At 37.8% G+C, this 25,977-nt stretch overlaps 1 protein-coding gene across 1 annotated transcript in view; it reads right to left on the bottom strand.

The window, feature by feature from the left end:
- The window catches only part of LOC124607060 (sodium/potassium/calcium exchanger 4-like), a 137,050-nt gene that overhangs the window by 42,506 nt on the left and 68,567 nt on the right, over positions 1–25,977 (bottom strand). Inside the window, exons 5-6 of the mRNA XM_047139237.1 lie at positions 24,388–24,607; positions 13,227–13,391 (exon numbers count right to left, since the gene is read on the bottom strand). Coding sequence (XP_046995193.1) covers positions 13,227–13,391; positions 24,388–24,607 — 385 coding nt within the window. The remainder of the gene's footprint in view (positions 1–13,226; positions 13,392–24,387; positions 24,608–25,977) is intronic.

Genomic DNA, 25,977 nt, shown 5'->3' with positions numbered 1-25,977 from the left:
TTCAGTTACTCACAACCCAGGTTATGAAGCAACAGGGAAAGGAAAACAGGGAGAGTAGCAAGGATGGAGGCATGGTTGTCAGAGGGAAGCCAAAGATATTCTACTGTAAGTACTGTGCCAGCTTCAAACCAAAGAGGATGCATACAGAAGTAAAGAGGTATATAGTATAAAGATAAACACAACTATGTGGGATGAAAAGATGCGTGAATGGCTAAAGAGGAAAGGGAAAGAGGAGAAGACTGAAGAGTAAATGGGAGTGAGGTTGTTTAACGTAGGTTCAGTCCAGGGGGACGGCGGGATGAAAGGATGTGTTGGAGTGCAAGTTCCCATCTCCGCAGTTCAGAGGGACTGGTATTGGGTGGGAGAAGCCAAATGGCACATACAGTGTAGCAGGCTCCTAGGTCCCTAGAATTATGCTGGAGGGCATGTTCCTCTACTGGGTATTGGACATCTCCTAGGCGGACAGTTCGTCTGTGTCCGTTCATGCGCTCAGCCAGTTTAGTTGTTGTCATACCGATGTAAAGGCTGTGCAGTGCAGGCATGTCAGTTGATAAATGACATGTGTTGTTTCACACGTGGCCCTGCCTTGAATTATGTATGTTTTACCAGTAGCGGGGCTGGAGTAGGTGGTTGTGGGGGAATGCTTGGGGCAGGTTTAGCAGCGGAGTCGGTTACAGGGGTAGGAACCGCTGGGTAGAGAAGGTAGTCTGGGAATATTGTAAGGTTTAACAAGGATGTTACAGAGGTTAGGGGGGCGACAAAAGGCAACTCTGGGTGGTGTGGGGAGAATTTTGTCAAGGGATGATCTCATTTCAGGGGTTGACTTGAGAAAGTCATATCCCTGGTGGAGTAATTTGTTGATGTTTTCAAGGCCAGGATAATATTGGGTGACATGGTGGATGCTTCTGTGTGGTCTGGGGGTAGGAACATTGTTGTTGGATGGGGAGGAATGTATTGCTCGGGAGATCTGTTTGTGGACAAGGTCTGCAGGATAGTTTTTTTTGTGTATCTATTGGCTGTACTGAGCTGAGGTAAGTACTGGCAAGCCCCTCTATCTCTTTGTTAGTATTTGTTTCACATCTTTATATGAGATTTTCCATTAATCATTATGAGTTTAAACTAACTCGTTCAACATTACAGTGAGAGAACGCATAAATGATCCATTGAACAAGCTAACAATTAACCATCTTCTGTGAATAACTCAATGGAATGCTGGCCGATAACATCGAAAACCACCAATATCTTGACAGGTAACCCTCTCTTTCATTTTATGGCTTATCCAATTCATGCCATGAAAATGACAGGGGTCTACAAATCAAAATACTGGAGTTTTTAACGAATTTATCCAGCTGCAGTCTCGCAAGTAACACAACAGGCTGGGAAAAGCTTAACTTCTCCTTGGGCAATGTGTTGAACATTATAGTCTGAATAATTCACAGGATACATATTCCTTACCAATAAAAGCTAGGAAATTCTCATGTACTGTGTATGAAATTGATAAGCTCACAAAAACGTTTATAAGCCACAAGTCTTTAAAAACAAGAAAGATCACTAGTTTGTTTCAAAGTCTACATTGAAATACAATCTACTATCTGAGTCCATGGCTGAACCATCTGATTGTATATTTAGGATGATACTTTCATGGTTTTTATCCATCTTCACCTCCATAAGAAAGTCTTACTTTTGAAACTTTTCAGCGTGACACACACAGTGTGCCTATGACGAAAGGGGATGCTGTCCATTGCTTCAAGCACAAGCATTTCAGTGACTTACCTTGACTGTTTTGCCTTTTTCCCCCATAGCTTGTAACCTGTGCACAAATTAATTCTATCAGATTATACCGACAGTAATAGGTGCATGAACGCAAAACTGTGTGACCACATTCACATTCAAGAAAGTCAAATTTGTACATTACGTTGCGTGACTTTTATAAATATAAATTAATGAGCTGCAAGTGTTCAGCATGAGTCTGACTTATATTGTCAGGAATATTTTTATTTTTCAGCCAGATCACAATATCCATTTTCTTGGTGCTCATACTTGGGCATTTCTCTGTAACAGCTGAATGATTACTGGCATGGTAATTACAATGACTGACTTATAAAGCTAGGTATGGCAAGACATCCTCAGTGAATCACTTCTTGAAAGTGACAGCATTCATTTCTGAATGGTAGTCACTACTGTTTTTATTACATCTAAATACAAATTTACTCTGAGGGGCAAAATCAGAAGAAGAGCTAGCATGGAGAATAAGTATCTGAGAACCTTTTGCTAAGGGAACTTTAAAACCACCAGAACCATCACCCATTTTCCGGCAGGTATTCATGGAATGATTCTGATTATTCATGTTTCATCAAGGTGATACACTATAGAACTACCTCCTCCTCTTATATCGTGCACCTTTATAACAGACGTGCTTCGTGTTGCTTCTATGTCACTTCTTTCAATTAAAAACTCTCTTCTTAACATGTTTAAAATCAATGTATTTTAAAATTCTTTACATTGATGAAGCACTATCTTTGAAGCCAATTTGCTCAGGCATAATTGTAACAAGTTTTTGTGATGTCGGATATTTCCTTTTATATACATTTCAAACACGGAGTGCGTTAAAACATCGTTGTCAAAACCATCTGTTTGTGTTACAGGTTTCTTGCGATGTCGATGATTTTCAGTACCACAAAATTTCCTGAGTTTTCTACAGCTCCGAAACTTTTGTTCACTATTCCCTGTACAGCCCCGACTCTTTTGTTTACTATTCTCTGTACTGTTCTCTTCCCAACACATGCTTTTGCAGTTCGTTCTTGAGTCAGGAAAATGTCAAAAATAGAAGTATCGGTATCAGATTCAAATTTGAAGTCGTAAATACGGGACATAAACCACCTCAACTGCTTGTGAAGCATTTATCTCTACATGATTACTCTGCAATTCATAATTAAGTGGCTGGCAGTGCGTTCATAGAACCAACTTTAAGCTTTCTCTCTACCTTTCCCCTCTCAAACAGCATGCATTAAACACGAACGCTTTTATCTTTTTGTCCGAACTCTAATTTCTCTTACTTCTTTATGATGAACATTCCTCCCTATGTAGGTGGGCCAACAAAGTATTTTCACACTCTGAGGAGAAAGTTGGCGACTGAAATTTTATGAGAAAATCCTGCCACAACAAAAAATGCCATTGTTTTGATGATTGACAGCCCAATTTGTGTATCATATCTGTGGCAGTCTTTCCCCTATTTCACGAATATACAAAACGAGATGCCCTTCTTTGAAGATTTTTGATCAATTCTATCTGCTGTGGATCCCATCATGACAGCAATATTTCAGAAGAAGGTGGAAAAGCATAGTGTAAGTAGTCTCTTTAGAGGACCTGTTGCATTTGCTAAGTGTTCTACCAATAAATCGCAGTCTTTGGTTTGCTTTCCACACAACGTTATCAATGTGATAGTTGTATTTTAAGTTAGTCATAATTACAATCCATAAGTGTTTAGTTGAATTTACAGCCTTTAGAATCGTGTGTTTTATCCAGTAAACCAGATTTAGCGGATTCTCTTTAGTAATCATGCAGATGACTTCAGACTTATTATTTAGAGCCAACTGACATTTTTCTCACCATATGGATATCTTGTCTAAGTCGTTTTCTAATAAATTTTAATCTCTGGTGACTTTATAAGATGGTAAATCACAGCATCATCTGCAAACAGTCTAAGAGGGCTGCTCAGATTTTGTCCTAAATTGTTTATTAGCTCAGGAACAGAGGAGCGCTTATAACACTTCCATGCAAACACCAGATACTCGATGGTTTTTTGTCGATTATTACATAAATTGATTTTTCTGTCAGGAAATCACAAAACCAGTTACATGACTAAGACGATACTCCATAGGCATGCAATTTAATTAAAATTGCTTGTGGGGAACTTCACGTCTATTGCCGTCACATGACATTTTCATTTGGAAATCAAACGAAAACGTTTACAGATACGCATTCACAGCTACACTGCTGCAATGAAGTAACATCAACATCTGAATGAATAATTCGGTTGCTCTGTGAATGAAACTGCATTGTCACAAAATACGGCAACAGCGCAGCACGTGGTGGGAGATTCTCATAGTCCAGTTTGTAACTCGCGGCTAGCCGCTCAGAAAGAGGATGAATCTTATTGGGTACTAACAGTTAATGGCACTTTGACCATGAGCTAAGTGTTCAGTGATTTGGACCACACCTAGTGCTGCTGGTCAGATCATTACATATTTTGCAGTAGTTGTCAACATCCCGTACTTCCGTATAAAATATTTCATTGGTTTTAATAACCAATGTTGTGTGTAGTGCATCACACTGGTACGATAATATGTTGCTGCTATAACCAAATATGGACATTAACGGGCCAAAATTGTTGCCACAATTTGCGACTTGACTGTACATGGCGAGAATGTGTGAAGTACATTTTGTTGACTGTACATGTGTTAAAAATGCAGAATATTAAGGTGTTTAGAATATGCCAGGAAACCCCTCACTTCTGTAAAGAATCGAGCTCCCATGTGTAAAACAGCTTCAAACTTCTGATTACTTTAGAAATGAGTGGATGTATTAAATGTTTTATTTTAAGTACATAAATGGGGGAAAATGTTTAGAAAAGGTTTGAAATTATCTTTAAAGCGTCTTGGAAATTGCTAAATGCACTTAGCAGCTGAAGTAATGTAATTCATTTTTAACTATTATTTTTAACTGAAGATTTGTTCATTCAGATGAAAGGACCATTGCCAGGAAGCAGAGCATTTGCTGCTTAGCAGTGTTTCATGTTTTAAATGGCCACATCTGAGTAAAAACGCCACTTGTAGAACACAAACACTAGATATATTTAAAAACAAAGAAGATGTGACTTACCAAACGAAAGCGCTGGCAGGTTGATAGACACACAAACAAACACAAACATACACACAAAATTCTAGCTTTCGCAACCAACGGCTGCTTCATCAGGAAAGAGGAAAGGAGAGGGAAAGACAAAAGGATGTGGTTTTTAAGGGAGAGGGTAAGGAGTCATTCCAATCCCGGGAGCGGAAAGGCTTACCTTAGGGGGAAAAAGGGGTGGTATACACTCGCATACAGACACATATCCATCTGCACATACACAGACACAAGCAGACATTCGTAAAGGCAAAGAGTTTGGGCAAATGTCTGCTTGTGTCTGTGTATGTGCGGATGGATATGTGTGTGTGTATGCGAGTGTATACAACCCCTTTTTTCGCCCTAAGGTAAGTCTTTCCACTCCTGGGATTGGAATGACTCCTTACCCTCTCCCTTAAAACCCACATCCTTTCGTCTTTCCCTCTCCTTCGCTCTTTCCTGATGAAGCAGCCATTGGTTGTGAAAGCTAGAATTTTGTGCATATGTTTGTGTTTGTTTGTGTGTCTATCAATCTGCCAGCGCTTTAGTTTGATAAGTCACATCTTCTTTGTTTTTAGATATATTTTTCCCACGTGGAATGTTTCCCTCTATTACAAACACTAGATAGTTTAACAGTAATGTTAAATTATTTAATTTCTTTCCTGATGTGGTTTTGAAGCAAAACCCTCACAAACGTTGCACACTGTTGAAACCATGTGGCTCTCTTCTTAATCCTATAATGATTACACTTTGTGAGATGTGTCCCATATTTCAGAATATTTTTTAAGCCCATCAATGAACAGTTCCACTTCCAAACTGGCTGTATCCGTGGGAGGCTGACAGCAGCCATTGCTGGGGTTGTCAACATGTGTACAACAGCCACTTCATGGTGATGAGTGAGATAATAGTGATGCAGCAGTGGTTGGCGAGCACAATTCTCTCGCCATGTAACTGCTGTAATGTGTGTGGCTCCGTTGTTTCACATGCACTGCTGAAACGCAGGAGAAAATGCTGCTGAGAACTGATGATAATAAACCCTTTGAGGCCATCTGATACTGACAGTTGGTCATTTCAACCTGTCAGTGCTACTTCACAACAGCAAGATGATGCCCTCAACTATTGTACTAATAAAGGTCACAACTAGTCCTACACTTCAGTAAGAGGAACGAGTCGACAAGTAGGAAGCAATCACAGTGCCACCATTCTCAGACTTGTGATATTCATAGATCTGCAGTGGGAAGGAAGGAAGGCACTGACATGAAGGCAATGATCAATTTCTAAGGCATGAAGCCCTTAATCTTAAGACTCATACTTGCTCCATTTCTTATCTCTAGTGGCTGATTGGTTGAATCGTATGATATTCAGGGCCACGGAGTATTGAGATGTGATACTGATCCAATGCTGGATGCAATTATATCAAGGGAGAAACCCAATGAGTTGTAATGTATGTGGTCAACCGCCTGATATCACAGAGGAAGGATCACTGTACCATGTACTGAGCACATTGTTATTGTTTCACATCTGCATGTGCCATGTGGCACAAGTAATGGACTTATTACCACACTTCTGGCCACCCCACACTGTTAGTGATAGAGCATCGGAAGTTGGACTGCTGAATTGGCATCCTGTGTGCAAGCCGCTGTTGACTCTGTAACAGATGATAATTTAGAAAAGTGAAAACTGCTAATGAGTGACATTCTGAACTATCTCCAGTGACAATTGCTTTTTAAAGCAACTGAGTTACTTCTGGTAGTGATTCAAAAGAACTCTGATGGCACAGGGGTAAGTTGGAGACATCCCATGTCCTCATATATTGTCTCTCATGAAACAGTATCCTGGCATTGTATTTCAACAGGACAACACTTATCCACACACAGCCTGTAGCTCTACAAACTGCTTGCAGTTTGTTGAGGTACCCCCTAAGTCAGTAAAATCCCTCAATACATCCATGATGCCATATAGGGTTACAGTTATAGTATAAATTTGGTGATGAACATAAAGCTAAATCTGTCAACTCAACTATTTCTGTGAGATTATTTTTTCTTCATCATTCAGTACTGTAACATTAAATATGATTTTTCCTTGATAAGTATGAACTTAAATGATAAATTTTATTTAAGTCAGAGAAAAAATACCTATAGTAAAACAATAGAATATTAAGCAAGTTTTAATAAATCTCTTAACTTTACCTATTCCTCTTACCTCTGCACACTCCCCACACTGTCTGCCATATACTTCTCATCCAAAATCAAACAATGGAAAAATCTTTTCTGTTACTCTGCCTACCCCCTGCCCCCTCCCTCCACCCTCCATCCAACCTTTTGACTACACTGAGCTGTCCTACCCTCTCTCTCCACCTCACCACTGCACACTCTTACAAGCAGCAGTTTACCACCCCCACACCACCCTTCTATCCCACCCGTCCCCACCCCCATTTACTCCTTAACCCCATCACCCAGCTGTCTCTCCCATCATGCGCTGCTGCTTACAGTCTGGCTTCAGTTGCCAGAAACTGCGTTCATGTGTGTGAGAGATGCATTTACGTGCATATGTGTGTGTGTGTGTGTTGTCTATTTTGAATGAAGGCCTCGCTGGCCGAAAGTTCGCTTTCCGAAAGTCTTTTGTTATACCTGTCTGCAACCCAACATCTTCGCTGTATGGTGAGTAGCAAGTATCCTATTCATAATATAGGCACTAGTTTTGTATTAGTTTCATTGTGACTGATAATCTACCTTACTAAGTGGCTAACCCATTCCACGTAGCACACTGTTCCAGTTGCATTGTTGCCCATCTCACAGTTTCCAGGGGCAACAAAAATTTGATTCTCTGTATGTCGTATAGCTACTGACCAAATTTAAAAAATAAAATTATGTCATAATCTGCTCATTAAGAGGTGTAATCTTATGCTAACGATAAGTACTACAGTTAGACACCATGTACAAGTCTTGAGAAAGCGTATTTCACCATGCGCAAGTACATGGATTATATTCATCCAGTATTTGACAATGAGAACACTTGGTTACTTGCTACAAATTATTCATGATACTCTTTCTTATCAACACCCCTCACAAAATAATGAAACAAAAGAAAACTGCATATTACATTTTCTCTGTTGATGCAGTAAACTTTGTTGGGGGTGATTTTTAATATATTCTTTAGTACTAACTCTATTCACAACACTGAATGTATGTGCAAAATTGTATCATCATACAGGACACAGTTCAGGAGATACAAAATGGGTACGTGGGGACACTCTGGTACCCATTCCAACCACCACACACCATCGTGACCCTAAATCATTTACCTACCAACTAAAGGTCTGTATGTTTACGAAATTGTGTCTGACAATTACTTGCAACTGCTCAACTTATTCTATCAGTGAGTGTATTTTCCAGGCATCGTGGCTCAGCTGGGGAGAGAGTTTGTTTTGGACAATGTGTGCAGAGGGAACATGCAAGAAGCAAGGCATAAGAAGAACGTGAAGGAAGGAGAAGATCAGGAGATGAAGAGGTCAGGAACATGTGGACATGGAAAGATTGCATAGGTGCAGATCGTGGTAATACCATGCTGTAGATGGGAATTACACATATGGGGAGGAGGACAAGAGCAGGTAGACCACAGTGAGGAGGGGGATGCAGAGGCCTATTAATTGTTGTAGTTGTTGTTGTTACTGTTATTATTTATTAGTCTCAGTCAATCAAACTATACAGACAGCCTTCGTAACAATTACAAAAGGAGTAAACATAAAATACACTGAAGTGAGAAAAGTCATGAGATAGCGATATGCACATGTACAGATGACAGTAGTATTGCATACATGAGGTATAAAAGGGCAGTGCATTGGTGGAGTTGTCATTTGTACCCAGGTGATCATTATGAAAAGGCTTCCAATGTGATTATGGCTGCACATCGGGGTTTAACAGATGCTGAATGCAGAATGGATAGGTGCAGTTAAATGCATGGGATATTCCATTTTGGAAATCATTAGATTCATAGCGTAAAGAATGAGATGAGAATACCAACTTTCAGACCCATGGACAACACAGTGACCAGCAACCTTCACTTAATGATTGAGAGCAATGGCGTTTGTGAAGAGTTGTCAATGCTAACAAACAAGGAGCACTGAATGAATTAACTCCAGAAATCAATGTCGGATGTATGACAAACATATCCGTTAGGACAGTGCAATGAAATTTGGTGTTAATGGGCTATGGCAGCAGATGACCGATACATGTGCCTCTGTAGGACTTTTTCTGAGCTTGTGACCGTATTGGTTGGACCCTAGATGATTGGAAAGCCATGGTCTTGTCAGTTGAGTCAGTAGGGTTTGAATGTAGTACATGAAGCCATGGACCCAAGTTGTCAACAAGGCACTGTGCAAGCTGATGATGGTCCCATAATTGTGTGGGCTGTGTTTACACGGAATTGACTGGGTCCTCTGGTCCAACCGAACTGATCATTTGCTGGAAATAGTTATGTTTTGCTACTTGGAGACCATTTGCAGCAATTCACAGACTTCATTTGCCCAAAAAAAGGCTGAATTCTTATAGATGACAATGCACCATGTCACCCAGACATAACTATTCTTGGTCGGTTTGAAGAACATTGGAGCAAATTATTTGGCCACTCAGATTTCCCAAAATAAATCCCATCCAACGTTTATTGGATGTAATTGAAAGGCCAGTTCATGCACAAAATCCTCCTCTGCCAAAACTTTTTCAATTATGGATGGTTATAGAGACAGCATGGCGCAGTATTTCTGTAGAGGACTTCCAACGACTTCTTGAGTTCGTGCCTCATTGAGTTGCTGCACTACACTAGACAAAAGGAGGTCCAACATGATATTAGAATGTACTTTATGACTTTTTCACTCAATGTATAACAGTGGCTGAATATTAGGTACACACTAAAATATTAAAGTAAAGAGACTTGTTCAAACACTGTATTATGTGAACAGCTCCAATCATTGAAATTCCTTTACATCCATTTTTACATGGTTTGATATTTGAATAGTGTCAGATCATTTATTAATTTGCCAAACAATGTTTATCTTAGACGAATAGGAAGCTTAAATTTTGAAAATTGTGTTATTATCTTCATGCACTGAAGAAGATACTGAAACAACGAATGTGATTCCATATTTCCCAATTTCCTTGTCTAATTCTTTTGGACCTCCTGCATTTCTTATGTGCAGAAACGGCTGTGGTTGGTTGTCTGAAAAACTTACTTGGGGCTGCATGGATTGACCTTATCTTTTAGCCTATGGGGATGGCTCATACAAGGTGTAGTCAAAACATAACAGGATTTTTTGATTTCTTGGGCTTTATAATCTGATTTTCAATTTTTTTTGTTTTTTTAATTTTATTGGTACATATGTTCCTGATGTATGTTGGCATTTTAAGCTGTTTAGAATATTCAGTTTGTTGTTGACAGTCAGAAAGGTTATATGTGTTTTCAAGTATTTAGCAAATTTTTACGTTTGAAAAATATGTATCAAAGAATTTGCATTAAATTGCTTGAAAAATGGAATAAAGTGCAGTGCTGCATTTGAAATGTTGACTGTGGCTCTTTGCAAATCTACCATGAGTAAAACAAGAGTTTACAAACGATGTAAACAATTCAAACAAGGTCGAGAAGACGTTGAGGACGGCAACTGCCCTGGATGCCATAGTACATCAATTACAATGTGGTAGAAGTAAAGAAAATGGTTCTAGAAAATCACCATCAGAGAAGTTGCTAATGATGATGGCATATTCTTTGGCTCACGCCAAGCAATTTTTTCAGATGTTTTTGGCATGAAACATATCCAATGAGTGGCTCAAGACATACCTATGTGGTCGCAAACAGGTGGTTGAAGTGCAATATACTGACCATAACAAAATCAGCTACTACTATTCAGGATATGAAAATGTGAAATATGGCGTCCCTCAAGGATCAGTATTAGGACCCATTCTGTTTCTCCTCTATGTCAATGGTCTTATGTACAACAAGTATTTCCAAACCACCTTCCAATTTGCAGATGGTACAAGCTTCCTTATCAGTGGTAAAACAGAAGAAAAACTAAAAGACTCCGCTATCCAAACAATGAACAGTGTAGAACAGTGGTTCAGCTACAACAAGCTAATTATAAACAAAGAAAAGACAGTAACACTGAACTTCTATAATGTAAAAGGAAGACACCACCCAAACATAGAAATAGAACTTAGGGACAGAGTTCTTGAAAGTGTTGACAGCACTAAATTTCTGGGACTCTGGCTCCAGAACAACACAAAATGGGAGGTACACATTGAATATTTGCAAAGAAAACTAAGCAAAACCTGTTACATGATATGGATCTTAAAAACTTGTTGCAGCAAAGCCAGCCTGTTAAATGTATACTACTCCTATGTGCATTCTGTCATTAAATATGGCATAATCTTCCGGGGCAATACAACAACAAATATTAAACTTTTCAGGATGCAAAAGAGAATACTAAGAATTATTGAAGGGGTAAACAATACGAAATCATGCAGACCCATATTCAAAAAACTGTCAGTTCTTCCTCTTCCTTGCATTTTTATCTACGAAACATCAGTTTTCATCAAACAATATATTGATAGACACCCAGATATCGTATTAAAAAATGAAGATATACATGCACACAATACAAGGCAAAAATCTGACCTTCGTATGAAACAGGTGAGAACATCATTGTGCCAAAAAGGCACACTACATACTGGAATAATGATTTTCAATAATCTGCCTAAACATATTAAATCAATAGGTAAACTCTGTAGTTTTAAGGCTGAAGTAAAGGCATATTTAATTGATCATTACTTTTACAGTCTGACAGAATATATAAAAGCCAAACAACAAAAATAAAGACGCATTATCAATATTCTACTTTGTATGTTGCCTGTAATGTTTGTTGTATTTATGAATCTTTGCTAAATTACTTCAATATCTAGTCCTTAGGATTGCAATACAAACTGTATTTTATCTTGTAAATACCTAACATGTCCAATATCCTTGTATATAGTTTATACATATAGGATTTGAAGGACTAAATAAATAAATAAATAAATTAAATAAATAAATAAAACGTGAATTTTGACCAAAAGCAACATCTCATAGCCATTGCTCAGGAATTGGTGAATGAAGTGAATGATGACCCAGAACTTCTAAAAAAGGTTATAACAGGTGGTGAAACATGGATATGTTATGACGTAAAAAAAAAAGTTCAATCACTTGTGAAGGTTCTGCTTTCTGTTTTCTTCAATTAAAATGGAATAGTGGATTATCAGTTCCTGTCTTATGGTCATGTAGTCAATAAGGAATACTATCTTGAAGTTATGCGCCTTGCTCCCACTCACACTTCAATATTTGTTTGTGATTTTCTGGCAAAAAACAAAACCATTGTTACCTCAGCCACTGTTTTTGCCCAACATGGCCCCCTGCAAATTCTTTCTATTCCTGACGCTGAGGAGAACCATGAAAGGACATTATTTAACCACCATTGATGGGATAAAAACAAAATCACTGAAGGAACTGAACATTATAACAAAAAGTGAGTTCCAGAAGTGCTTCCAAGATTGGAAAATGAACTGGCAGAAGTGTATTAAGTCTGAGAGAGTTTACTTTGAAGGGGACAAAGTTGATGTTGGTGATGAATAAATGAAGGTTCTTCAAGAAAAACAAAAATTTCTGTTACTTTTTGATTACACCTCATATAACATATGTATTCAAGGAGAATACTAATGAAAAATGTAGTATTCAATTTTTTATTATTTGATTCATAAAACTGTACCTTTCTTTCAATGACAGGTTGAACTTGGACATAAATTATTCCTCTTATCCATATGTGTAGTAAGCCAGTACGTGAACCATTCCTCTTGAGAATGTTTCATGATTACCGGAGTGAAATCAGTGTAAGGTAGAGCAACACCTATGCAATGGCATTTTGTAAAACTCCTTCAGTAAGGCATTCATCACTACATTATGAATGATCCTACCATGAACCTTAATCTGTATTAAACTAACATTTTGTTCTTTAAACATAACCAAAGTGATAAATAATTTTGAGATTCATGAGAGTGGTAATTAACTAGTGTGTTGTGTACTCAGTCACTCAGTGCCTTTTGAGACATGGAGGTTAATTTGTAGCATGAGGATTTTCTGTATTATCTCATTAAAGACACATTCATCATTAACAGAGCCGTAGTATACATAACAAAAACAGGTGAACCAAAGAAACTCATTACTCAGTCAGTAATGAAGCTAAGTGAAAGCCTGCATGTATTCATTGCAAAAACTGTATTTAGTGAGAATGTATTAAAATATACTGATATACTGAAATGTTGACTTACTTTCTTCATTAAGGTTTTTGAGTCCATCATCTGTAATATCCGACATCTGTCTTTCAATGACCGAAACTCGTGGCTGTTTTGAATTTCGAGGTGTGAGTGAGACCATCTTCAGGAAGTACGGTCGGTAAATTCCTTGACCCACATCAGTTGTCTCCATGGAGAATACTGCAATATATACATACTAAAATTAACAAAATACTTGGCATTTCCTGTGCAAATAAAGATCTTTTAACTGATTTGTAATGTGTACACTGGTGTTCTCATATTGGCTGTTTCAGAAGTTTTACAATTGTTTTTTAGCTGAAAATGAGCAGATGACGAATATATGAATATTTGTGAGGTATCAGAGTGAATGGGACACTGTTTCTATTTGTTTTTGTTAAGTGTTGTGTACAAGAAAGTAGTTAGCATTATAAAGATGCACATCGGGTGACCTATACTTGCCTTTGGTAGGTGAAATTCCTGGTACTCTGGACAGAAATAGTTATAGTAAAAAAATACTAAACCTAGGTTTTGAAATATGTATATATGTTCTTTCTTGAGGAAGGAGAGATTGGGGGTGGGAAGGATGAGGTGATTCAAAACCCAGGTTGATAGGGATTAAACTCACAGCAGACTGATTAGTATGACAACTGAGGACAGAGTTTTCTGTTCAAATACGTTGATACAGAACTTAATGACTAACTCGGGGTTGCATAACATATGGCATGACCTGCATCTTAATGCTTCTGGAAAGTGTCTACTTGTTCAGTCAATCCCAGAAGCAGCCAATCTGTTGTGGGATGGCTCCCTCTCAACCTGAGACCTGAGTCACCTGCCCCATGCCTCATGCCCCTTCACCTCCTTTCTAACCTTCTCAACCTGCCCTCTTTCCTTCCCGGAGAGAAAACATAATTTTTAAAAGGCTAGGATGAATATTTTCTTCTTTGTAAACTATGGAAAGTCCAAGTTGGAATCTAAAATGTATAGCAGCCTGGTCACTGTGTCTGTCTGCAATTCAATGTCTCCTCTATATGGTGAATAACAACCATATCCTTTTCACAATATATTCTGATTTACGTATTTCTGTTGATACCACTAGGAATTTCATGTACTGTAGGTAAATAATGGCCAGGCATTCTCTATCCTTGTAATTTTAACTATTTTCTCTTTTGAAATTTTCCTTGAATCAATATTTTACTTAGGTCTCTCTTGATGGTTATTCATTGGTATTCCACAGTTATTACTGTTTCTGGTGATTTATTGGTAATAGTGTAATTGAACAGTAATTGGTTTCATTATCTAATTGAAAAGTAATGGATTTTTTTATCCATTTATGTGCTATATGTTTGTTTGCATTCTGGGTCAACTACCATTTGCTGCAGTAATTACTGATTCTCTGCAGCTCATCCAGCATTTCAGTAGTGTTCTGGTGTTGCAGCCTTCCTATAAACAAAGTATCAACTCTGAATAGCCACCTCACAGAGCTTCCAACATTATTCTCTAGACCATTGAGTTCTATCTGCTCAGAAGTTCTGAATCCAGCTGTAAATTTGGCCCAGTACTCAGAAATCTCATTCATTAAACAGCAGTGTGAAACTGTATCAGATACTTCCACAGTGTCAAGGAATATGGCATCAAGTAGGCAACAAGGGTACCATTGTTTACAGCACTCCAAATATCGTGGACAAATAGAGTGAGCTGAGCTCTACAAGATCTCTGTTTGAAGACTCTATGTTGATTTCAATAGAAGGGATTTTTGTTCTCCAAAAAGGTCTTAATTTGTGAACATATGACATGTTCAGATATTCTACAGCAGAATGATGTCAACATTGCAGGCTTATAATTATGTGCATCACACAGACAAACATTTTTTTTTTAAAATGGCAATGATCTGTTCTTATTCCAGTTGCCAGGTAACATATGTTACCCCAGCAACCTCAACAAACTGCTGTGAGAAGGGCAGAAGGACTGTTTGTATAACTGGGTGGAATATTACAGGTACTTCACCTAGTCCATGTGCCTTTACACCACTAAGCAGTTTTAGTCATTTTTCAACTGTATAATTGCTTTTTCAGTATCTGCTAAAAACTGAATCCAGTATTTCAACATTCTCTCTGTCATTTTCTGCTTCGGTGCTGATATAGTCACTGGGTGACTGAATAGAAGATTTCAGTCCAGTTACTGATTTTGTGTAAGATCAAAACTTCTTAGGATTTGTGGTCAGACCAATGTGCAAGATTTTATTAGTTTAAAACTCAGTGAGCATTTCTTGCATTGCTCTCTGTTTTCTCATTTTGGGCTTGGATTTTAGTTATCAGTAAGTCTTTCACTTAGTTTAAATCATGATGAAACTCTCTCTGATTTTGTAGTAACTTTCTAAAGTCACTGTTGAACAGCATTAGTTCTCATACCTCACAACCTTGCTCTGTATATACAGATCTATGACATATTGAACAATGGTTTTTAATTTTATTTGTTTTCGCTCCTTCATCATGAGACTAGATGTAGAGCAAGTTACATGCTACCTTACCACAGACTCAAAAATTCTCCACACTGCATGAGCATGAAATTTGTATAAGGGGAAGAGTGGCCCAGATCTAAAAAATACTGAAAGACACCTGGAAAAATATTTTAAAAGTAAATGCTACTATAGTGCAGAAGATTTCTTGAATGATGACCATGTGATATAGTTGTTGTTGTGGTCTTCAGTCCAGAGACTGGTTTGATGCAACTTTGTGCAAGCTTCTTCATCTTGAAGTACCTACTGCAATCAACATCTTTCTGAATCAGCTTAGTGTATTCATGTATTGGTCTTCCTCTATGATTTTTACCCTCCACACTGCCCTCCAACACTAAATTGGTGATCCTTTGGTGCCTCAGAACATGTCCTACCAACTGATCCCTCCTTCTAGTCAAGTTGTGCCACAAATTCCTCTTCTCTCCAGTTCTATTCAGTACCTCCTCATTAGTTACATGATTTATCCATCTACCCTTCAGCATTCTTCTGTAGCACCACATTTCAAAAGCCTCTATTCTCTTCTTGTCTAAACTATTTATCGTCCATGTTTCACTTCCATATGCGGCTACAATCCATACAAATACTTTCAGAAAAGACTTCCTGACAGTTAAATCTATACTCAATGTTAACAAATTTCTCTTCTTCAGAAACGCTTTCCTTGATATTGCCAGTCTGAATTTTATATCATCTCTACTTCAACCATCATCAGTTATTTTGCTCCCCAAACAGCACTCATCTACTACTGTAAGTGTCTCATTTCCTAATCTAATTCCCTCTGCATCACCTGATTTAATTTGACTACATAGCATTATCCTCATTTTGCTTTTGTTGATGTTCATCTTGTATCCTCCATTCAAGACACTGTCCATTCCATTCAATTGCTCTTCCAGGTCCTTTGCTGTCTCTGACAGAATTACAATGTCATCGTCAAACCTCAAAGTTTTAATTTCTTCTCCATGGACTTTAATTCCTACTCTAAAATTTTCTTTTGTTCTTTTATTGCTTGCTCAACATACAGATTGAATAACATTGGGGATAGGCTACAACCCTATCTCACTCCCTTCCCAACCACTGCATCCCTCTCATGCCCCTTGACTCTTATAACTCCCATCTGGTTTCTGTAGAAATTGTAAATAGCCTTTTGTTCCCTGTATTTGACCCCTGACACCTTCAGAACTCGACAGAGAATATTCCAGTCAACACTTGCAAAAGCTTTCTCTAAGTCTATGAATGCTAGGAATGTAGGATTGCCTTTCTGTAATCTATCTTCTAAGATAAGTCTTAGGGTCAGTATTTCATGTTCCAACATTTCTATGGAATCCAAACTGATCTACTGCAAGGTTGGCTTCTACCAGTTTTTTCATTCATCTGTGAAGAATTTGTGTTAGTATTTTGCAGCCGTGACTTATTAAACTACTAGTTCAGTAATTTTCACACATGTCAACACCTGCTTTCTTTGGGATTGGAATTATTATATTCTTCTTGAAGTCCGAGGTATTTCGCCTGTCTCAAACATCTTGATCACCAGATGGTACAGTTTTGTCAGCGTTGGCTTTCCCAAGATTATCAGTAGTTCTAATGGAATGTTGTCTACTTCCAGGGCCTTGTATCGACTCAGGTCTTTCAGTGCTCTGTCAAACTCATCACACAGTATCATATCTCCCATTTCATCTCCATCAACATTCTCTTCCGTTTCCATAATATTGCCCTCCAGTACATCACCCTCGTATAGATGCTCTATGTACTCCTTCCAACTTCCTGCTTTCCCTTCTTTGCTTAGAACTGGTTTCCCATCTGAGTTCTTGATATTCATACAAATTGTTCTCTTTTCTCCAAAAGTCCCTTTAATTTTCCTGTAGGCACTATCTATCTTACCCCTAGTGATATATGCCTCTACATCCTTACATTTGTCCTCTAGCCATCCCTGCTTAGCCATTTTGCACTTTCTGTTGATGTCATTTTTGAGACATTTGTATTCCTTTTTGCCTGCTTCATTTACTGCATTTTTATATTTTCTCCTTTCATCAATTAAATTCAGTATCTCTTATGTTAGCCAAGCATTGCTACTAACCCTCGTCTTTTTACCTACTTGATCCACTCCTGCCTGCATTTTCCATCTCTCAAAGCTACCCATTCTTCTTGAACTGTATTTCTTTCCCTCTTTTTTGTCAATTGTTCCCTAACACTCTTTCTGAAACTCTCTACAACATCTGGTTCTCTGAGTTTATCCAGGTCCCATTTCCTTAAATTCCTACCTTTTTGTAGTTTCTTCAGTTTTAGTCTGCAGTTCATAACCAATAAATTGTGGTCAGAGTCTACATCTGCCCATGGAAATGTCTTACAATTTAAAAACTGGTTCCTAAATCTCTGTCTTATCATTATATAATCTATGTGAAACCTTCCAGCATCTCCAGGCCTCTTCCACGTATACAACCTTCTTTCATGATTCTTAAACCAAGTGTTGGCTATGGATAAGCTATGCCCTTGCAAAATTCTACCAAGTGGCTTCCTATTTCATTTGTTACCCCCATTCCATATCCACCTACTACTTTTCCTTCACTTCCTCTTCCTGCTATCGAATTCCAGTACCTCATGACTACAAAATTTTCATCTCCCCTCACTATCTGAATGATTGCTTTTATCTCATCATACATTTCTTCAATCCCTTCATCATCTGCAGAGCTAGTTGGCATATAAACTTGTACTACTGTGGTAGGCGTAGGCTTCATGTCTATCTCGGTTACAATAACGTGTTCACTATACTGTTCATAGTAGCTTACCCACAAAAACGTGTTCACTATGCTGTTCATAGTAGCTTACCCACACTCCAATTTTTTTATTCATTATGAAACCTACTTCTGCATTACTCCTATTAGATTTTATGTTTATAACCCTGTATTCACCTGATCAAAAGTCTTGTTCCTAATTCCCACTATATCTAACTTATCCTATCCATATCCATTTTTAAATTTTCTACCCTACCTGCCCGATTAAGGGACCTGACATTCCCCATTGTACACAATAACTAAGATATAGAAGAAGTTCACTCATTCAAATTCTTAGGTTTAAATGTAAATAAAAATTTGAACTGGCAGGCACATATGAATACCTGACAAACAAACTGAGCAGCTTTGCATTTGCATTACAAATATTATCAGTTGCAGTTGACATGGACACATGAGAAGTTGCATATACAAGCTAATTTGAATCCGTTATTGGGTGTGGTATTGCCTTTTGGGGTAACTCGACGAACATAGTGCGGATACTAAAAAGACAGAAAAAAATCATTTGAAATATGTGCACTGCAAATCACAAAGAACCAAGTCTACCATTATTTAGAAAACTTAAAATATTGGCTCTGTCATCCTTATACATATATGAGATTATTATATTGTACACCAGACATGAATTATTTGAGGGAAACCATTGTCCACTCATATGATACTAGAAACAAAGAAAATTTTATGCTCCCCACCCACTGCCTCAGAGTGTATGGCCAGGGACCTCAGTACATGGGAATGAAAATTTGTAATAAATTAAAAGGGAACAAGTTGATGCAGATGAATTTAGGTTCACTTAAAAGAAAGCTGTAGGAGGTACCGACACTGATGTGTTTTTACTCAGTGGATGAATTCATGCAGGACAAACTGGAAATTTGAGATGGATACAATGTGTTACACATTCCAAGAAATATCCTTATAGTGTTATTATTTATTGTAGTACTATTATTTATTAATGTAAAAATCATTGTAACTGTATTATAAATTTTTGACATGTCTCCTGTATGCAAACCAAATGGATTGCAAATGTACATCATGAGACGAATAAAACACAATTCACGCTCCGATCCATAGAACACCAGTTTTGTTTCTCCTGATAACGGGGTCCTTGTGAGTAGTCCCCGCCCAGAAATCTGAATGGGGGACTATTTTACCTTCAGAATATTTTACCCAAGAGGATGTCATCATCTTTTAACCATACAGTAGCTGCATGCTCTTGGGAAAAATTATGGCTGTAGTTTCCCCTTGCTTTCAGCCATTTGCAGTACCAGCTCAGCAAGGCCATTTTGGTTAATGTTACAAGATCAGATCAGTCAATCATCCAGACTTTTACCCCTGCAATTACTGAAAAGGCTGCTTCCCCTCTTCAGGAACCACATGTTTATCTGGCTTCTCAACAGATATCCCTCTGTTGTGGTTGCACCAGGGGTACAGCTATCTGTATCGCTGAGGCACACAAGCCTCCCTACCAACAATGAGGTCCGTGGTTCATGGGGGGAAGATGTCATATAGTATCTCTCTAAAAAGGAACACCACATATATTATAACAACAGATTTGTAAAAACATGACAACCACGTAAAGTAGTACATATACATTATCCCCTTAGAATAGTTTATTAGTCTGTATGTTAGCCTTAAAACTTACAGGTCACCTATGTCACAGTCTTTGATTGTATGAGTCATGTAATGTGATGATAAAAATTTTATTTTGATTTATTCATCTCCGGAGCTATATATTTGATGCTGAATGCTAAGACAATTGAAATTTGTTTAGTGTCACTCTTGTTGAGCTAAAATATTTTCATGCCTTTATTAACATTTGTTACAAGTTCCTTAGTCATAGACTAAGACCTCATGATTAATGACTCCCTGATCTGTGTTAATTGTTTGAAAGTAGGAGACCTTGGGTGTTGTCCTCACAAGTTGATTCTCTAACTGCACTAAGTATTTTTCAGAAACAACATTCTGGGCAGTCTCAGATCAATCCCTATCTCTGGCACCAATTTAACTATGGGACTCTCCCATTCTATAGCTGGCAAAGTCAATTCTTCCTCTATTACAATAGCAAGATCAGGAAACAAACCTTTGATTTTCTGCAGGGTTTCTCTGAAGCAGTTTGCCACTATAGCTTTTGAGGCATGTGGTCTGCAAAGAGGTCTGATATCAAAGTTTGAACCACTTTTGACATTTACTTTCATCCACATTGTTTCACATTTGGAAACTACTAAATCTCACTACACAATATAAATTTCTTTACGGCAAAATGTATATTGTCACCATTAGGATCTAGCCTATCTGCACTCTATATATTCCAACTGAATTTAGGATTTTGGTGCTATTCATTTACGATTTGTTAGCTTCCTGTTCCTAATACAATGTTAGCATTATGACCTTCAGTAAGTGAGACTGATTCTGGGTCCTTGTCATGGGTGCTTTTGCAGAGTACTAATGCAACATTATCATTTTCTGTTTTGGATCTGTTAGGATGAAAATACTTCTCTGAGAGTAACTGGGGCATTCCAAGCAGCTTGTTTACTGCCACCCATGTGTTCATAAAGTTATGCTTGTCAGATTATAGAGACATATTAAGACATTAAATGACAGCTGAGTGAAGAAAGTTATTGCTGTCATGATAATACTAAACCTAACGGTGCTTAAATACAAATGTCATTTAATTTTATCTTCCAGGTTCTTTAGTCCTCAAACAACTACAAAGAATGATGTCCTACTTCCTTTGTCATGAAAAGATGACTTACTTTGAAGCATCATCCAATTTTTATTTCTTGTAAAAGACATTAGTTTATTGTTTGAATTACAACCAACTGACCACCTTGTCATGCTCTGCCAGAGGTTTTCATTTGCATGAAATATGGAGGGACATGGGGCCAGCACAACTCTCTCCTGGCCTTTGGCAGCTTTCTAGACCTCACAGCCACTATGTCTCATTTAAGTAGTTCCTCAGTTGACATCACGAAGCTGAGTGCACCCATTTGAGTCCTCCCACCAAGGAAACATCCCTGGTAGTACCGGGAGTGGAACCCGGGTCCTCTGCATGGCAGCCAGACATGCTGAGCACTGAGCTACAGAGGCAGATATAAGGTCCCTAACATTCTCTTAAATGTTGCAATATTTCATTTAGGATTACAATGAATTTTTAGTCATATGTCACATGTATTAGGTTGTGGTAACGTCACATCAAACAGTAAGCACATACTCAGCTTCAAAACAGGCATTGCAGTACCACTGCATAGCACAAGTGCAGTGCAGATGTCATTATTATTGGTAAGAATTTTATAGCTTCTATATGAATGAAACACTCCTAATGATTCCAACCAACTGGTGGTGTCCCCAAAGGTTCTGTCTCAGGGCCCTTACTTTTTCTTGCACATATCAGAGACCTCTCATCAGTAACTTTACCAGCTGCCAAGTTTGTTCTGTTATAGTAAATCAGGTATACTCTTAGGAAGGTCAACTAATGAAATTTTCATGGTCATTAATAAATGGTTCCTAGCCAATTCTCTGTCACCAAAGTTTGAAAAAAAAAATGGTATATGCAATTCAGAACTTGTAAAAGATTTCCTGCCAGTATATGCTTAAAATATAATGAGAAGCAGTTAGAAGAAGCTGACAGTGTTAAATTCTGGGGATCACTTCTTGATAGTTATTTGGGAATTTCTTAGCAGAACCAATTGAGGCACTCATGTTATTAATAATATGTAATGTCAGTATTGTGTACAATCTGTCTTTGGTACAAATGGATTATTGTAAATAACTGCTGTAAAGTATTTTTTATTTATTTATTTATTTTTTATTTGATGTTGTGCTGTTAGGATAGCCTAAGAATTACCATATGCACCTAAGGGTACTGAACATATAATATTTGGTGACAAGTTTTATTCCACGTCCATAATTTCGATTTCATTTGGGATCTGTGGAAGGTAATTAGCAAAACCATTCTTATTTTGTAAATTTTTATTGTATATTCTTGTTTTGTGACATGTTCCACATCCCAGAGAATTCAATCGGAATGAAAAGTACATCATATCTAGTCTGAAAAAGCATGAGGCAAACATACTTACATAAACAGCTAACTGTATTTATTTGTGGAAAGTTTAAGCTTTTTTGAGATAATGATATTATTTTCCACTGTACACTGTTTGGAAACCTGAGGTAGCCAAAAAATTACTAATTTTAACTTTATTGTCAACTTATATGAGTACCTGAAATAATCATCCTTTCATATTTTAGCCACTAAGAGCTACTGATAAATTATTCAAGGGTTATTCGATAAAAAATAATAATAATTTTTTCATGGTCATAATTGCTTACACTATAATTTAATGTTATGATATTCTGTTAGCTTAATGAGCAACAAACACTCCATATCAGTTTAATTGTTGGCACACCTGGTTCCACCTGTGAGAGGCGAGGAACGTGAAACCTGTTCCATATCACTTACTGCAACAGTGAAGGTAACATGCAGTGAACAGTATGTGGCTTAGAAATTCTGCTTTTGTCTCAACAGATCTTCAGCTGAGGCCTATGCAGTATTTCAGGAACCTGTGGAGAGTCTGTTCTCCCCTACAGCACAGCCTCAAAATTGTTTAAAGAGTGGAGACAATCAGTTTCAAAGAAGGTGTCCCTGATGCTCCAGTTACTGCTATTACAGAAGAAAGCATCAACATTACTGTTGTCATTGTGAAAGAGGATTGATGAGCAACCTTACAAATATCTTCTGAAATGTGTTTGTGTGCCATGAGTTCCAAGACAGTTGATTTGCAAACAAAAAGACATTTATGTGTAGGTCTGCATGCAGTTGAAGTTGATGTTAGAGAAAGATATGGAGTTTCTTTCAAAAGTAATCGCTGCTGATGAATCTTTGATACATCATTTTCATCCTGTGAGGAAAACAGCAACGTGTGGAAATCTCCTTCATCACCAACCCCCAAAAAGAAAAAGTTTTTGCTTCTATTGGGAAAATTATGGTCATCTCATTTTTTGATGTTCATGGAATCATTTATTAGCATGTTCTACCTGCACACACATCAAGAACTGCACAATACTGCAAGAACAACCTGAAAACTTTGCAAGTCCATATCAGGTGCAAAAGGCCACATATCTGTGAAACAGGCCAGATCATGCCCCACAATAATGCATGGCTACATATTGCAAATGTTATTACTGAATATCTTACAAAATTCAATCTGAAGTGCATCACCCAATCTTCTTGTAGTCTGTGTTTAGTCCTGTGTGACTTTTTTCTATTCCCTAACTTGAAGAAACACCCTCATGCGAGGCAGTTTCTATCATCAGACTAGTTGTGAAAGCTGCAGAGGAAGCTCCGAGGAACCTTTAAAAAAATACTTTCCAGCATGTCTTTGCAGACTGGCTGATATGCTAGGTCAAATGCATCACATCCAAAGGTGACTATGTTGAGAAGGACCATGAAAATTATTTGTGTGATTGAAAGAATGTTGTCAAAAAATTATTACGACTCTTCTTTACTAAACAGCACTTGAACAAAACATCTTACATGGAAATATTGCCATATAAGCTATCATAATAGGACTTTAAGGCACCAGATGTGCTCTGAATACTGGCATTGGTTGCAAATAGAGAATTATTTATCAGCAGCTCTCGGTGGTTGAAATTTGGTTTTTCTAATAGTTGAGAGCAAAAGTATAGATGGCTAACATTTCAACAAAGAGAATCCATGCATGTGGAATAAAACAGCGATTTATTTTTATCTGTGAAAAATAAGAAAAAGAAAAATAAATATATAAGAAGAAGGAAGGATAGAAAGAAATCAACTGTAGTTCTTATATGAACAGATTTTTAGATAAAAAGTCTAAACCCATGTAATTCATAACTGTTCACTCACCATGTTTTTGACATCTTCTAGGTCTGCATGTGTTTTCAAAAAAATATTTCAGTTTCTTGTTATAAACCATGATGAGGATGTATGTGACAATAAGGAGAACCATTATTGCTGACTCTATCCACGTGATTTTATCATCCCAGATGGAAGCTACCAGAGAAAACAGTGCTACTGCATAGATGGTGGTGTCCCGTGTGAGAGGCCACTTGTCCAATGTGATAGTCTGTTAAAGTAAAAGTGCTCTATGTAAAAGTTATTTAAATAAAGTTAATGACTGAAACAAAATCTTAACTGCTGTATCAAGTTTCCCTTTACAGGTATCATGTACATACCATCTAAATATTCCTATATACACCTATACAGGATGAAGTGAAATTCATGCACTGGGGATTCACAGTGTGACTCCTTACATGCCAGTGATAAGAAAATATCTGTTACAAAATTTCGTCTGGCGAGTGCATCCAGCAGAAAAAGGACATTAGAGAGTGACAATCTGGCAACACTGTAAGCACATGTATGGTAACTACCTCTGTCAGCACATGTTACTCATGCTGTGCAGTTGGTGCAGTGGATATATTTTTGGATTAGCATGCAGTAGGTCAATGGTTCGATCCTGGTTTGAGGCATATGTTTTTTATTTGGTAAATGTAGTCCAGGTGGTACGGTATCTGGCATCTTAATCCTCAACAGTGATTGCAGTGCATCGTCTAGAAAACATTTGCAGTTACATACTACAATCATAGAAGAGGAAGATCGTTCAGCTTTGAAAGAAGCCCTTTCCACGTCATGGGTGTGAATTTATTTGCACCATTTCATCTACTAGATTGAAACCTGTTTTCTTTGTACCCCCCTCCAATGGTCCCATAGATCCTTACCTCATTCAAATCCATTACATTTCAGCAGGGCTTTACGTTGCCAGTAGCACTAGCAAAGTGCTTTGCCAATAATGTCCAATCTCTGTTACTATTTGTATGTGTTATCACCATGATCCCACTAATTATGCCTTTCAACATTGAGTCTGGTAACCTCATGCTGTTTAGTATGTATCTCAATTTATTATTATTATCATTATTCTGTCGATGGGATTGTGGAAACTTCACGTCTATTACCGTTAAGGAAGTGGTGTAATTTGAAACCGAACATTTCACAATTAGCAGTGTCAGGTTGAATCATGCAGAACAATATCTGTCAGAAGGGTAATGCACGTCAGATGGAGCTGTGCGCAGGACTGATGGCGTGTTTATACTGGACATGCTGTCCATTGGAGAGGGACTAATTTGAGCAGAATAACACACCTGTGACAAGCTACAATGTACCATGTGTACACACATCGAATTTTCTCATTGTAAACCTCTAAACCAGTGTGGCAGACGTATGGCATACACAAATAATGAATATGTGGATATGCTTCTGGTCCTTGGTGCACCTCATTACTGGGCTGGTGTTGCCGCTCATGAATATGCTGCTAGATATTCTCATCGACATCTCCCAGATAAAAATGTGTTTTGTCATCTGGAGCTGCGCCTTTGGGAATCAGTTTCTCTCCTTCCACCATCACAGGGCAGAGGTCTTCCATGGATTCACTGTACTCCA

Source organism: Schistocerca americana, chromosome 3 (genome assembly GCF_021461395.2).
Source record: "Schistocerca americana isolate TAMUIC-IGC-003095 chromosome 3, iqSchAmer2.1, whole genome shotgun sequence".
Lineage (NCBI taxonomy): Eukaryota > Metazoa > Arthropoda > Insecta > Orthoptera > Acrididae > Schistocerca > Schistocerca americana.
The sequence above is the reverse complement of the archived record's forward strand: the minus strand, read 5'-3'. Positions and strand labels throughout refer to the sequence as shown.